Source organism: Amia ocellicauda, chromosome 3 (assembly GCF_036373705.1).
Source record: "Amia ocellicauda isolate fAmiCal2 chromosome 3, fAmiCal2.hap1, whole genome shotgun sequence".
Lineage (NCBI taxonomy): Eukaryota > Metazoa > Chordata > Actinopteri > Amiiformes > Amiidae > Amia > Amia ocellicauda.
The window spans coordinates 45,668,983-45,685,697 of NC_089852.1; the positions used below are offsets into that span (position 1 = coordinate 45,668,983).

A 16,715-nucleotide genomic window follows, 5' to 3' on the forward strand; every position below is an offset into this window, starting at 1 on the left:
CTATCCTAGTAGCTAGATGGGGTTCCATTCTCACACCTCTTTAAGTGTTTATACAAATCCTGCACATCTGTGTTTGAAAATGAATTGTTGAAATACTAAGTACTTATGTGACAAGCGTGGTGTGACGTGCTTAATTCACTTTATTATTTGTTTATTACCTGTTGATCATTTTTAAAGAAGCAGGCTTTTCAAAGTAGAGAATAATATATTTATTTGGTATGCCGGCATAGAAGCATGGAACATGGAAGCCCACAACCTCAGATGAGTCACTCCGAATAACAAAATGTAACAGCATTCACAGAAAAAATTACATGTGGTGCTGTGAGCAGGGTCCAGTCACGTGCTTGCAAGAAGTGTTGCCTTAGGGTCAGGTCTCTGGGCTTTGGGTTCCTGTATCGTTGAAACAGATGTACCCTGCACTGTGAAATTGAGAGGCCAGCCTATGAAAAACAGCCTGGTTAGCAAAATAACAGTTTGCTTGTTATTATGTCAGTATTACTTGTAATGTTTAATTAATATATAGATAATTATACTGGATTCTTTACCTGTCAATCCAGGTGATACTAGCATCTCTCCTTGCTAACCTATATCATTCACATTCATGTCTAAGCTAGCGACACACTGCTAACATTAGCCTGCTGAAAATGAAAGCATTATACCTAAAACAAAAAAACAAAAAAAAATCCAACTATATCTTCAGAACATATAAGAAGGGAATGCAGGTTCAGACATCTTTGTAACCAAATTGTTATACACTAATCAGCCATAACATTATGACCACTGACAGGTGAATAACACTGATAATCTTGTTATCATGGCACCTGTCAGTGGGTGGGATATATTAGGCAGCAAGTGAACATTTTGCCCCCAAATTTGATGTGTTAGAAAAATGGGCAAGTGTAAGGATCTGAGCGACTTTGATAAGGGCCAAATTGTGATGGCTAGACGACTGGGTCAGAGCATCTCCAAAACTGCAGCTCTTGTGGGGTGTTCCCGGTCTGCAGTGGTCAGTACCTATCAAATGTGGTCCAAGGAAGGAAAAGCGGTGGACCGGGTCATGGGCGGCAAAGGCTCATTGATGCATGTGGGGAGCGAAGGCTGGCCCATATGGTCTGATCCAACAAACGAGCTACTGTAGCTCAAACTGCTGAAAAAAGTGAATACTGGTTCTGATAGAAAGGTGTCAGAACACACAGTGCATCGCAGTTTGTTGCGTATGGGGCTGCGTAGCCGCAGACCAGTCAGGGTGCCCATGCTGACCCCTGTCCACTGCCGAAAGCGCCTACAATGGGCACGTGAGCATCCGTTGAACTGGACCACAGAGCAACGGAAGAAGGTGGCCTGGTCTGATGAATCATGAGTTCAAGGTGTTGACTTGGCCTCCAAATTCCCCAGATCTCAATCCAATCGAGCATCTGTGGGATGTGCTGGACAAACAAGTCCAATCCATGGAGGCCCCATCTCGCAACTTACAGGACTTAAAGGATCTGCTGCTAACATCTTGATGCCAGATACCACAGCACACCTTCAGAGGTCTAGTGGAGTCCATGCCTCGACGGGTCAGGGCTGTTGTGACGGCAAAAGGGGGACCTACACAATATTAGGCAGGTGGTCATAAAGTTATGGCTGATCGGTGTATACTAATATATATATATATATATATATATATATATATATATAATCATTAACTCACTTCAGGTTTAATTATCTTGACTCTTTTGAAAAGCTTTTGAATTGTTTTAATAATCTCCTCTGTCTTTATCGTATAAATTATAGGGTTCAGCATTGGAGGAATGGTGGATGACAGAGATGTACTTATTATCCTGACATCTGGATGAACAATGGTGACATTTGCAGCAATATAGATGATAGATATTGGAAGATAGAACAGTGTCACTACAATAAGATGGGAGGTGCAGGTTTTCATTGCTCTTAATCGTTCCTCTCTAGATGCAATTTTTAACAGTGCAAATATTATACAGATATATGTTGCTACAATCAGAACCAATGGTCCAACAAGCAATATTGTGATAGCAATTTTTGCAATTATGTAATTTGGTGAATTGTCATTACAGGCCATACGATACATGGGTCCATGATCACAAAAATAGCTGTTTATCACAATTGATTTACAGAACGAAAGCCTGGACAAGAAAGCTACAGCTGCAATTACCAGCCCTGCTGTCAGAGTCCACAGCACTGCGAGAATCACAACCATTGCAACATTAGTAATAATGACATGATATTTCAGTGGAAAGCATATGGCAATAAATCTGTCATAAGCCAGAGCAACAATTGTAAGTGACTGCATGAACGTAAAAAAGTGTACAAAAAACATATTGGCTAAGCAGGCTTCATAAGTGATTAACTGATTACCAGAGAGAAAGGTGTCAATTAACTTTGGAATAAGTGCTGTGTTTCCACACATGTCAACTACAGCTAAATGAAAAACAATAACATACTTAGCGGTGTGAAGACTTCTCTCAATGTATATAATGAGCATGATGAAGGAGTTCCCTAATACAGTTACAACATAAACAAAACACATGAAAATGTAATAGTACTTCCCATGTGGAATATCTGAAAAGCCACTGACAAAAAAGAACGGAGGTCGAACAATTGTAGCATTTGGAGAAACTGCTGAACTGAAGGAGCTCATGGCAGACTTCTTCTTCACAAGGTTCTCTGACCTATTTTACAATACAAATAAAGAAAACTTCCACATTGAGAAAAATGAACATTCCCTTCACAAGAAAACATCAGACATTCATTAACTAAATTCAAGAGGCGTCTGCTAATAAATAAATATTAATAATAATAATAATAATAATAATAATAATAATAATAATAACACTATGTAACACAATTTTTGTTCCTGGGTTGTAAGTGTTATTTCCTAATTGCTTGTGCCTCAAAAGTATAGAAAATGGCTTTCGTGACCAGGACAGTCATATTTTGAAATGTAACTATTTCCAATGAGAAAACGGGCAAATTTGTGTCTTTCGTTCACTTAAAGTCAGAAAAAAACAACATATGAAGCGAGTAGTTTTTCAAGATTCACGGTTATACTGTATTTACAGTATTATCGTGAATCTTGTAAAACTACTCACTTCTAAATCTTTTGTAGTCATTTTTGTATTACTTTAGTAAAAATACATGTTAATTTGGATTCATACGTTGTTATTTCTGACTTTATGCGAACGAAAAGACACAAAAATTTACCCATTTTCTCATTGGAAATAGTTACATTTCAAAATGTCACTGTCCTGGTCACAAAAGTTTGTAGGGAATAATAGCCATTTTCTATACTTTTGAGGCATAAGCAATTAGGAAATAACACTTACTACCCAGGAACACCAAAAAAAAAAAAAAGTATTACACGGCGTAATCAAACAACAAGGCATGCATTTGGTAAATACTACTTAAAAAGAGGAAGGAAGAGAACAGAAAAGCACTATATGTGCTACAGTATGTGCTGTTTGTGAAAGAGTTTCTTTAAATCCTGATACACGTATCTGAGTTTTTATCCACCTTTCACATACATTGTTTTGATTTGTGTTCTGTGGACAATGAGATGAAGGAATACTGAACAAATTAAAGTCTGTGTCTGATACTCACCCACATATAATTACAGCAGTACACAGGTCAGTTTAAATGCTGCAAAGCTGTAGTAAATGCTTCCTTTTTTCTGTTAAAGCAATAATAGCGTAAAGTACATTTTTCTCAGCTTGTTCTTGCTCTTGTCTGTCTGTCAGTGGTTCAAATCCCTCTAGTAGCAGTCTAAGACAACAGCCTTTTATAAATATAAGTCAACAATGCCCAACACAGCAATCAACATGGGGGAAGCAGTGTAGCATGATCTGTACACTGACTGATTGTCCTCCAGAGACGTGTAGTTCATTTACTGATAGAGGTTGTTGAGCATGTGTGTAGGAAAAGAGACGATATACACTCACCTAAAGGATTATAAGGAACACCTGTTCAATTTCTCATTAATGCAATTATCTAATCAACCAATCACATGGCAGTTGCTTCAATGCATTTAGGGTGTGGTCCTGGTCAAGACAATCTCCTGAACTCCAAACTGAATGTCTGAATGGGAAAGAAAGGTGATTTAAGCAATTTTGAGCGTGGCATGGTTGTTGGTGCCAGACGGGCCGGTCTGAGTATTTCACAATCTGCTCAGTTACTGGGATTTTCACGCACAACCATTTCTAGGGTTTACAAAGAATGGTGTGAAAAGGTAAAAACATCCAGTATGCGGCAGTCCTGTGGGCGAAAATGCCTTGTTGATGCTAGAGGTCAGAGGAGAATGGGCTGACTGATTCAAGCTGATAGAAGAGCAACTTTGACTGAAATAACCACTCGTTACAACCGAGGTATGCAGCAAAGCATTTGTGAAGCCACAACACGTACAACCTTGAGGCGGATGGGCTACAACAGCAGAAGACCCCACCGGGTACCACTCCTCTCCACTACAAATAGGAAAAAGAGGCTACAATTTGCACAAGCTCACCAAAATTTTGCCTGGTCTGATGAGTCTCAATTTCTGTTGAGACATTCAGATGGTAGAGTCAGAATTTGGCGTAAACAGAATGAGAACATGGATCCATCATGCCTTGTTACCACTGTGAAGGCTGGTGGTGGTGGTGTAATGGTGTGGGTGATGTTTTCTTGGCACACTTTAGGCCCCTTAGTGCCAATTGGGCATCGTTTAAATGCCACGGCCTACCTGAGCATTGTTTCTGACCATGTCCATCCCTTTATGACCACCATGTACCCATCCTCTGATGGCTACTTCCAGCAGGATAATGCACCATGTCACAAAGGTCGAATCATTTCAAATTGGTTTCTTGAACATGACAATGAGTTCACTGTACTAAACTGGCCCCCACAGTCACCAGATCTCAACCCAATAGAGCATCTTTGGGATGTGGTGGAACGGGAGCTTCGTGCCCTGGATGTGCATCCCACAAATCTCCATCAACTGCAAGATGCTATCTTATCAATATGGGCCAACATTTCTAAAGAATGCTTTCAGCACCTTGTTGAATCAATGCCATGTAGAATCAAGGCAGTTCTGAAGGCGAAAGGGGGTCAAACACAGTATTAGTATGGTGTTCCTAATAATCCTTTAGGTGAGTGTATAGTGAGATTGTTTAATCTTTTTTTTTTTGTGGAGCCAATCAAATATTAAAAGGTCTGACTTCTGAAGAAATTCTCTGATTATAGTATTCTCCAAGTAACATTAACGTGATATTGATTGATGTTGACAACATTCAATAGCGTCATTATTGCTTACAGTGCATATAATGTAATGGGATTATTGAAATGTGTATATTATGTTCAAATGCACTATGCACTTAGTAGGACTAGTTTTTACATTTATAAATGCAATGACTGAAAAGTGTACACAGTTAAATTAAAAACTGCTATATTCTACCTGCTCTTACAATACGTTTATTCTTGAAATGTATTTATTTTGTTTCAGCTGTAATTTGCCCTGGGCAAGGGCATACGTAAAATAATAACAATAATAATATGTTGGCAGTTATACTATGCATATCTAGAGAATAATAATTTAAGGGAATCAAGTTTCACTGTTTAAAAGCCACAAACGGTGTCTCCTCAATCAATTACAGAAAGGCATATCTACTAGCTCATACAGACAGGTGACAAATGATGTGATGAGATACGTTAAGAAAACAGTGCTGAATACAAAGTAATAGCGCAGGCATCTGCACCAGCAAGATCCATCACAATGCTGCGCAAAGACCTGTAGCGTATTTGTATTGCATCAGTCCAAGCTTGTTATTTTGAACATTTCAATAAATTGCACAGGTTTTGATAGTGACTGCGTTTTAGTTGATAATTACATTTAATTGTTTATTATGATAGCTTTTCAGTGTATTATTTTCATTTGCGTTTCAGTGTATTGTTTATTATTTTCATATGAGTTCCACTTTATGACATATTATTTGTATTTGTGATTCAAGTGTTTTGGTAATTATGATTATTTGCATTTTAGTGCATTGCTTTTATTACTACAAAAGTTTGTTATTCATTATAAAGTATAATATTGTAAACTAAAAAGCTATTTATATTGCATTTTGTTTTCTTTGTTGAAACAAAAACACCCTTGTTTTTATCTCTTTATTGAACATGCATATGTAGTACACGGGATCATAAAGCGTTAATGAAAAAACACATTTTGGTTTATTTTTTGTATTTCATTCATTGTATGTTCACATTTGAAACAATTTCAAAACATTAAAACATTATTATAATTATTTTCTAAATCTGGTACCTGTGAAGGGTTTTCATTTTTTCATCTGGAGTTGAAGTGGTTAAAAAAGTTCAGGAGCTCGTACCCGGCCTATTGATAATGAGGCATAAGATGTATCACAATATATTTTGCTTTGTACTGCAAGGTTTACTATTCACAGAATATCCTTTACTCTAATGTTTGTTAGTTCAGGTTAGTTCTAGACAGCTGAATTGTGTTAAGATTTTTATTCTGTTAGACTCTTAGGGTCAATTGCAATATACTAAGTTGCATACTAGCTAGTACGGTCTTGGGATCACCCCCGGGTGAGTACTAAATTAGTACCTATTGCAACAAGAGAAGAAGCGTAACAAAGTTGGAGACTAGCTGATTAACAGCTTTAGTATGGTGCTAAGGAAGTTTTCAAATGTTATCAAATGGAAAGTCATTGAAGAGTGAATTCTGAGATCGTGTGCAGCATATTATATTTTAAAAGTACATTTGTTTAACAAGTAAAGTCAATCATATTTTCTCTTCAGAATATTTGTTTTAGTTTTTTATGGTACACAAAAACATAGCTTAGGCTAAATTGTATTTCCCATTGCATTTTTATTTTTTTTCCAAACGAGACCTCAAACCTATTATCTAAATTAAACATTTAATACGATGTTGGTCTGAATTATTTTAAATACATTTTTTTTTTTATTTAAAGGTTCGGACCTGGCACCTCCCAACACAGCTGGAGCTCAAAACTAAACCACATCCTGCCCCGGGCATGGTATACTAATATTCTATTTACACATGTCAGCTCTAGGTTACATACAGACCATTATTTTATATTACTGCAAATATATTATTCATATAATATTACATTCAAATTCCAGCCGCATAATCATTTCTCTACAGCTTTCAAAATGTATTCTGAGGTATTTAATAAAACCTTTCAATCGACAATAATTACACTGGTTATTTTATTTTATTGTTAGCTGTAGTGTTAATTATATCCATATAAACCAGAGCATTTGCCACTGTTCATGACTCATAAAAAATATGTTGGCAATGTAAAAATGATGTATGATTTTCCTTCAGTTTTCTGATGTTTAATTACAGAACACATTACCCTTGTTCACTACTGTATTTATTTTACACTTAAAATTAATTATTGTACATGTAAAATTATAAATAAACAATCTATAGTGAAATTTTAAACAATAACATTGTCTTTATTATAGCCATGTTTACATAAAGTAATATTAAATAAAATATAAAACCATTTCAAAATGTTGATCAAAGATGATCTGGGGCTTTAATAAGGCTTTAAATAAGAGGCCTTAAATAGGTTGGGAACCACTGATCTAACCCCATAAAAACAACAAAATTGAGAGTAGCAACCTTCTTAGTTGTTAATGTTTATAGCAAAGGAATTAGTTAATTTATTTTCCTGTGTGTGCTGGAATGAAAACTATTACAGTAAACAGTAAACTGATATACTAGAAGCCAATTTTGAAGCCAAGACTTCAAAATATAAACCACCTAATGTATTACTCCTTTAAAATGTTCTCATTGATATTGATTCACTTCTGGTTTAATTATCTTGACTCTGTTGAAAAGCTTTTGAATTGCTTTAATAATCTCTTCTGTCTTTAACGTATAAATGATAGGGTTCAGCATTGGAGCAATGGTACAAGACAGAGATGTACTTATTATCCTGACATTTGGAGGAACGATGGTGACAATTGCAGCAATATAGATGCTAGATATTGGAAGATAGAACAGTGCCACTACAATAAGATGGGAGGTGCAGGTTTTCATTGCTCTTAATCGTTCCTCTGGAGAAGCAATTTTTAACAGTGCAAATATTATGCAGACATAAGTTGCTACAATCAGAACCAATGCTCCAACAAACATTATTGTGATACCCATTATTGACATTATGTAATTTGGAAAATTGTCGTTACAGGCCAAACGAAACATCGGCCCATAACCACAGTAATAGCTATTAATCACAATTGATTTACAGAAGGAAAGCCTGGTCATGAAAGCTAAACCTGCAATTACCAGCCCTGCTGACAGAATCCACAGCACTGCTAGAATCACAACCATTGCAACATTGGTAATAATGATGTGATATTTCAGTGGAAAGCATATGGCAATGAATCTGTCATAAGCTAGAACAACAAGAGTAAGTGACTGCATGAAAGTAAAGAATTGTACAAAAAACATATTGGCTAAGCAGGCTTCAAAAGCAATGAACTGATTATCAAAGAGAAAGGTGTCAATTAACTTTGGAATAAGAGCTGTGCTGCCACACATGTCAACTACAGCTAAATGAAAAACAATAACATACTTAGCTGTGTGAAGATTTCTGTCCATGTATATAATGAGCATGATGAAGGAGTTCCCTAATACAGTTACAACATAAACAAAACACATGAAAATGTAATAGTACTTCACATGTGGAATATTGGAAAAGCCACTGACAAAAAAGAACGGAGGTCGAACAATCGTAGCATTTGGAGAAACTGCTGAACTGAAGGAGATCATGGCTGACTTTTCCACCGGGCTTTCTCTGACCTGTAATTGTAAGAGTCATGAGACTATGTATTTTTCTAAACCTCTAGAGAGAATAGTTCCAGATCAGGTAATTTTTTCCAGTTTGTATTTTTCTCAGTTCTCTATATAGGAAACGGAGTGCAGAATAACAACAGAGCTCCCATCCTTAATTGCAGCTTAATCCTTAATCTCCACTGTATAATAATGTATTCTTAACCCCCACCCTATCTTACACACAAAATAATAATAATAATAATGATAATAATTTCAGGTCAAGAAAAATGAAAATCCCTTTCATTGAAAGCATCGCACAATCTTTACTTAAATTCAAGTCTAATAGAAACTGGACTACTGTAGGATGACATCCAATAACATAGCATGCATTTTGCAAATATTTAAAAGAACGAGAACATGAAAGCACTATTTGATACAGCATATGGTTTTTGAGTTTTTATCCACTTTTCACACAATTGCTTTGAAGATGATTCAATGTTATTATTTTCATTCTAGATTTAAATGCATTACAATAGTGGAATACAGAACAACATTAGTCTGTTTCTGATACTCACCAAAATATAACTATAGGCAAAAGCAGGTCAGATTAAGTGCTGTAATGTTGTAGTTAATGCTTGCTCTTATAACTCTGCCAGTGGTTCGAATCCCTCTTGTAGAGGTCTAAGATAACAGCCTTTTATAAACATAAGTCAACAATGCCCTACATAGCAATCATCATGGGGGAAGCAGTGTTACATGATCTGTACACTAACTGATTGTACTCCAGAGACAAGTAGTTAATTTACTGATAGAGGTGGTTGAGCATGTGTGTAGGAAAAGAGAAGATGAATGGTGAGATTTGTTTAATAGTTTTTTTGTGAAGCCATGAAAATATTAAAATGTATGACTTCTGAAGAAAGTCTTTGATTTACTCTGATTTTTCCAAGTAACATTAACCAGCTTTATTGATTGATGGTGACAACATTCAATAGCCTCATTATTGCTATTAACAGTACATAACTGTTATACCAGCATTTGCAAATAGGAAGACATTAGAGATAAAAAAGTAATTTCAGGCCATACATTGACTTCATGGCAATAAGTGAACAATAGAGATCTATACCTGATTCATCATGCATAGTATGTATTGATAAAATCAGCAAGGTACATTAAGGCGAAGGTTTTCAATTAGTAAACACTTTAATTGGGAGTCTGTTTTGTCATTTGTTATTTCTACGATCACTGAGGTCATGAAGTGCATTCAGCAGGATGTAAGATAGGCAAATGTTAGCTTCAATGAGGATCCCAAAGACATAGTATGTCCTTCATGTCTTTAATCAGATCTTAGTTGTGCATGTGCATGGCAAATATTTTGACTATTGATAATTCCACAACTGTTGGTCGGCGACTATTAGAGTAGTCACCCCCTCCCCACCCATTCAGAATGAGACAAAATAAACATTAATAAACATTAGGCAATGTAAAAAATATCTTCCTATTAGGAGACTGTAGTAATCGAGTCACTAGTCCCTCCCTCCTGTCAATCATTTTAAGGTCATCACAGTTAGTTCAGTTCTGGTCCTAAGCTATAGGCTCAAATTAGCACCAAAAGTAACAAATTGTAAACAAAAAAAAAGTTGATTTTTTTTAATGTTGAGATCAAAAATAAAACGATCAAAAGCAAAATGTATAGAATTGTAAACAAAAAAATATATAAAAAGCAAAACATTTAAAACTTGAAAGCAAATAATGTTAAATCGAGAGCAAAAATTTAACTGATTGAGTCCATTTCACTGACGCACTCACATGGAGTCCCTGTCTTTGGTTGCGATGCTGTAATCTTTGCTTTCGATTTTTTTTATTCGTTAACGAGTTTTGGAACTGTTTTGTTGTGAGGGCGGGATTTACAGTGAGTCGTGGATCATGGGTCTCCATTGGTCCAGTAGGTTTGAGTGACGGTTCTTCCTAATCCAATCAGTGAGCAGGGTGGGCTGATTGGCGTTGGAATTCACGGTTCTGGTCTGCCAGTAACAACTCTGCAACACATCTTTGACTTTACCACTGACTGTACCCATAGACTGAGTGGGTGCAAATACATGGCTTCAGAATTTAATTATGAACAAAGATTGTTTTTAATCAAAGTTGTGGACAATCGCTTTCTAAATATTACATGTGTTTATTTTATACAACCCTTATTCTCAGCTTTATCAGTGGCACCAGTAATTTTGTAGGTGACTGTGCATATGTATATATATACACCGATCAGCCATAACATTATGACCACTGACGGGTGAAGTGAAAAACACTGATAATCTCGTTAGGCACCTGTTAGTGGGTGGGATATATTAGGCAGCAAGTGAACATTTTGTCCTCAAAGTTGATGTGTAAGAAGCAGGAAAAATGGGCAAGCGTAAGGATCTGAGCGACTTTGACAAGGCCCAAATTGTGATGGCTAGACGACTGGGTCAGAGCATCTCCAAAACTCCAGCTCTTGTGGGGTGTTCCCAGTCTGCAGTGGTCAGTACCTATCAAAAGTGGTCCAAGGAAGGAGAAGCGGTGAACCAGCGACAGGGTCATGGGCGGCCAAGGCTCATTGATCCACGTGGGGAGAGAAGGCTGGCCCGTGTGGTCCGATCCAACAGACGAGCTACTGTAGCTCAAATTGCTGAAAAAGTTAATGCTGGTTCTGATAGAAAGGTGTCAGAACACACAGTGCATCACAGTTTGTTGCGTATGGGGCTGCATAGCCGCAGACCAGTCAGGGTGCCCATGCTGACCCCTGTCCACTGCCGAAAGCACCTACAATGGGCACGTGAGCATCAGAACTGGACCACGGAGCAATGGAAGAAGGTGGCCTGGTCTGATGAATCACGAGTTCAAAGTGTTGACTTGGCCTCCAAATTCCCAGATCTCAATCCAATCGAGAATCTGTGGGATGTGCTGGACAAACAAGTCCGATCCATGGAGGCCCCACCTCGCAACTTACAGGACTTAAAGGATCTGCTGCTAACGTCTTGGTGCCAGATATCACAGCACACCTTCAGAGGTCTAGTGGAGTCCATGCCTCGATGGGTAAGGGCTGTTTTGGTGGCAAAAGGGGGACCTACACAATATTAGGCAGGTGGTCATAATGTTATGGCTGATCGGTGTATATATATGTGTATGTGTGCTTGTGTGTATGTATATGTATGTATGTATGTATGTATGTGTGTTTGTGTTTATCACCTAAACATAAACTGGGCCATCACATGCTCTTAATGAATATGATGCCCCTCCATTTGCCTCTTGCTAAATGATGTGAGCTCCATCAGTCTGACGCTATGTTATCTGAGGAGCTGAATTAAAGTGCTTCTGTAGGTTACATTAATATGAACATATTAAACATTTTACTCTGCACTTAGCAGGTGAATCCTGTGTTTTGTTTCAGTGCTGTATGGGGGGAGGATATTTTGAAGAAGGCGGTGGGATCCAGTGTGGGGATTTTCCAGGTTTTGACTGCAGGGCTATGCACACACAGGATGTTTAAGGTGTTGCTAGAATTGGCGCTACTGTTGAAACCGAGACAATCGATTTCCGTCCCACACCGGAGATCACCGGAGAACCAAGAAATCCAACGCAGACCAGCCCATCCTGATTGGGTTAGGAAGAACGTCACTCAAACCTACTGGACCAATGGAGACCCATGATCCACTCCCTGTAAATCCCGCCCTCACAACAAAACAGTGCCAAAACTTGTAAACAAAATAAAAAATTGAAAGCAAAAAAACTGGTGGTGAAAGCAAAGACTGCAGCATTGCAACCAAAGACAGGGACTCTGGCGAGCACGTCAGTGAAATGGACTCAATCAGTTCGAGTTTTGCTCTCGATTTAACATTATTTGCTTAAAAGGTTTTTTTTTTGCTTTTGATATTTTTTTTTTTGTTTACAATTCTATACATTTTGCTTTCGATGTTTTTATTTTTGATCTCAACATCAATTTTTTCTCACCTTTTTTTTTGTTTACAATATATACATTTTTTTAATTCATTACTTTTGGTGCTAATTTGAGCCCATACTAAGCATAATGACAACAGTAATACACATTCCTGTCATCTCTAACGCATCTCTTGTATTTTGTAAACAAGTGTTATTGTTTCCTGATATTGTCACAACCTTTCCTGTTAATTACAATTTCAAATGAACTATAGAGGATTTTTTAGTTTTTTATGCAATCCTTGCTTATACAATATGTGTCTCGCAAAAATGACACCAGAGTTCATGTCTGCATATAAAAGAACTGAATAATTTGTAAATACATGAAGAGACTGTATTATGATTATATTAATAATAGTATGCAGACCGTTTCTGTTTGCTTTATCTCAACACCTTTTCCAATTATTTTCAAGAAGGGTTCAACAATACAGCTGTAACCTGATATTCTTTTTCAATTTCTCTTCAAATATGAATTTAATTTTCATTCAATGATAGTTTGATGTAAGTTGCGATGTAAATGACTTAACATTAGCATCCGTGTGGCAATGTTTTCTGGTCCTAGTGAAATACAAAATGTAGACAATCTTATGGCAAGCCGGTGTGACATTTAATCCATGCTTTCTGATATCAAATATACAATTGTTGGGAAGATGAGCCAATCAGCAAAGGCCGTTGGTTCAAGGTGTCATCCAGAAACAGTTCTGGACCCACAGCTCTCGGCTCTGCAGGTGTTTCCTTCCTCAAAAGCAGCTGGTCTGTAGGTCTTCTCCAGATAAGATTGTCTGCAGTTTTTACTGTATACAATACAGGACCAGTCTTTGTGATGACTGTGGCAGAAACCCATTTCAGTCCATGGAGGTAGTTCCATGCTAGTACATGCGCATGAGGACTGTAGGATCTTTTCTCTCTTCTCTTGACTTGGATCCTCTGTTGATGCCTCACTACTTCCTTTTCCTTATGTGGTCTGGGAAGGTCAAAGTTAGTGTGCAAAGGTCTTTTCAATAGAAGCATTATTGTGATTGCATGCAACGCTGCTTTCCTCAGCTATAGTGGAATAATCACTCTCCTTCCCCACAGAGGCCATCCAGACTGCACTGACAGTCTCCTGGATAGGTATGGTTGCAGCTCAGCAGTGCCTCCCGTCACATTGCCTTGAACGATTATGACCATCACTTCAGATAGCAGAGTGTAGCTATGCACTTACTTTGAAGTGATAGGTGTGTTTTCCACTTCCATTGCACTTCCACTTCTTGGCGTGTGTCTGGTTTCCCCACAGGTAATGGCAACCTGGAAATTCCATCTGCAATGTAGTGAAGTTCAGGCTTGCGCTATGTGATGTCGTAGGTATGAGCAGATAAAGTCCACATTTGCATTGTGCTTGCTGCCAGTGATGGAATTCCCCTGTGCAGCTCAAAGATACATGTCAGTTGAAGATGATCTGTCAGAAGATTAAACTTCCTCCCAAACAGATACTGATGGAACTTGCAAATGCTTAAAGCAAGGCCTAGGGCTTCTCCTTCTATTTGGGTATAGTTATATTCTACTTTGTTCAGTGTTCTAGATGCTAAAGCTTCTCCTCACCATTTGGAGTTAGGTGAGATACGACTGTTCCCACGCCATAATGTAATGCATCACAAACAAGTAGTAGTGGCAGTGATGGGTCAAAGTGTGTCAGGGCCTCTGACTTGCTTGCTTTGTTTTAACTAATGCTTCTTCAATTTTTTTCAGTAACAAATGTAGTGGCTTTAGCAACATTGCTAAGTTTGGAATAAGCAGTCTGAATAGTTCAATAAGCACAGAAAGGACTGCAGCTGGCTGATGTTCTGAGGCGCTGGGGCATCCAAGATAACCTTAGGTCTTGGAGGGAGACCTTGTGAAGACCGGTGGCATTGATTACATGTCCTAGATATTCCATCAATGACAGGAAAATCTCACATTTGTCTTTTTGAATGTGGAGTCCACAGTCCTGCAGCCTCTGTAAGGTTGCATCCAGGTTCCAGAGATGGTCCTCTCCATCCTTTCCAGTAACCAGGCTATCGTCCAGGTAGCACTGGACTCCTGGCAGTTCACTTAAGAATGGATCCATTGCCCTCTGGAACAATGCTGGCGTGGATCTGATTCCAAAAGGAAGTCTGTAGTCCTTGAACAGCCCTTTGTGTTATAACAGTCAACATTTTCCTTGATTTTTTATCCACGTGCATTTGCAGGTAGGCTTGGCAGAGGTTGATATTACTGAACATTTGACCCCCAGCTAGGGCTGCAAACAGATCATCAATGTGCAGTAGCAGATACTCCTCAGCTGACAACACTAATCTCCACTTATTCTGACTGACCCATCCTTCTTTAGGACAGGTACGATGAACATTGCCCATTCACTCTTGTTGATTGGCTCCAATACTCGGTCCTTCACTAGAGCATCGAGGTCAGTCTCCACCTTCAGTCTGATAGCTTCTAGTAACTTCAGTTTGCTGTCTGGTTTAATATCAATCTTCACTGTAATGCCTCTCATGCTGCCCAGCTCAGTTTTAAAAACTTTGTGATGTCTCTTTAAAATGGTGGGTACACCGGGATGGGGTCTCCATGAGTCCAGTTTGATACTCTCCATCCATGAACATTTCAGTAGAGAAGGGTAGTCACTTTTAACAACATAGAGCAGTACACTCACCTAAAGGATTATTAGGAACACCATACTAATACTGTGTTTGACCCCCTTCGCCTTCAGAACTGCCTTAATTCTACGTGGCATTGATTCAACAAGGTGCTGAAAGCATTCTTTAGAAATGTTGGCCCATATTGATAGGATAGCATCTTGCAGTTGATGGAGATTTGTGGGATGCACATCCAGGGCACGAAGCTCCCGTTCCACCACATCCCAAAGATGCTCTATTGGGTTGAGATCTGGTGACTGTGGGGGCCAGTTTAGTACAGTGAACTCATTGTCATGTTCAAGAAACCAATTTGAAATGATTCGACCTTTGTGACATGGTGCATTATCCTGCTGGAAGTAGCCATCAGAGGATGGGTACATGGTGGTCATAAAGGGATGGACATGGTCAGAAACAATGCTCAGGTAGGCCGTGGCATTTAAACGATGCCCAATTGGCACTAAGGGGCCTAAAGTGTGCCAAGAAAACATCCCCCACACCATTACACCACCACCACCAGCCTGCACAGTGATAACAAGGCATGATGGATCCATGTTCTCATTCTGTTTACACCAAATTCTGACTCTACCATCTGAATGTCTCAACAGAAATCGAGACTCATCAGACCAGGCAACATTTTTCCAGTCTTCAACTGTCCAATTTTGGTGAGCTTGTGCAAATTGTAGCCTCTTTTTCCTATTTGTAGTGGAGATGAGTGGTACCCGGTGGGGTCTTCTGCTGTTGTAGCCCATCCGCCTCAAGGTTGTACGTGTTGTGGCTTCACAAATGCTTTGCTGCATACCTCGGTTGTAACGAGTGGTTATTTCAGTCAAAGTTGCTCTTCTATCAGCTTGAATCAGTCGGCCCATTCTCCTCTGACCTCTAGCATCAACAAGGCATTTTCGCCCACAGGACTGCCGCATACTGGATGTTTTTCCCTTTTCACACCATTCTTTGTAAACCCTAGAAATGGTTGTGTGTGAAAATCCCAGTAACTGAGCAGATTGTGAAATACTCAGACCGGCCCGTCTGGCACCAACAACCATGCCACGCTCAAAATTGCTTAAATCACCTTTCTTTCCCATTCAGACATTCAGTTTGGAGTTCAGGAGATTGTCTTGACCAGGACCACACCCCTAAATGCATTGAAGCAACTGCCATGTGATTGGTTGGTTAGATAATTGCATTAATGAGAAATTGAACAGGTGTTCCTAATAATCCTTTAGGTGAGTGTATGTCCATTTAACTGAACTCTAACCTCAGTGATTCCTTTCATGGCCACAGAT

General features: G+C 38.5%; 2 protein-coding genes across 2 annotated transcripts; both read right to left on the bottom strand.

Annotated features, from left to right (window-relative positions):
- Positions 1 to 1,684: 1,684 nt before the first annotated feature.
- Positions 1,685 to 2,659, bottom strand: LOC136747194 (olfactory receptor 51F2-like). Its single transcript, XM_066700148.1, has one exon. It carries the CDS (start codon positions 2,657 to 2,659, stop codon positions 1,685 to 1,687), a length of 975 nt encoding a protein of 324 aa, XP_066556245.1.
- A 5,166-nt stretch (positions 2,660 to 7,825) lies between these two features.
- Positions 7,826 to 8,809, bottom strand: LOC136747196 (olfactory receptor 51F2-like). The gene has a single exon (XM_066700149.1). The coding sequence runs from the start codon at positions 8,807 to 8,809 to the stop codon at positions 7,826 to 7,828; it is 984 nt and encodes a 327-aa protein (XP_066556246.1).
- Between the last annotated feature and the right edge of the window lie 7,906 nt (positions 8,810 to 16,715).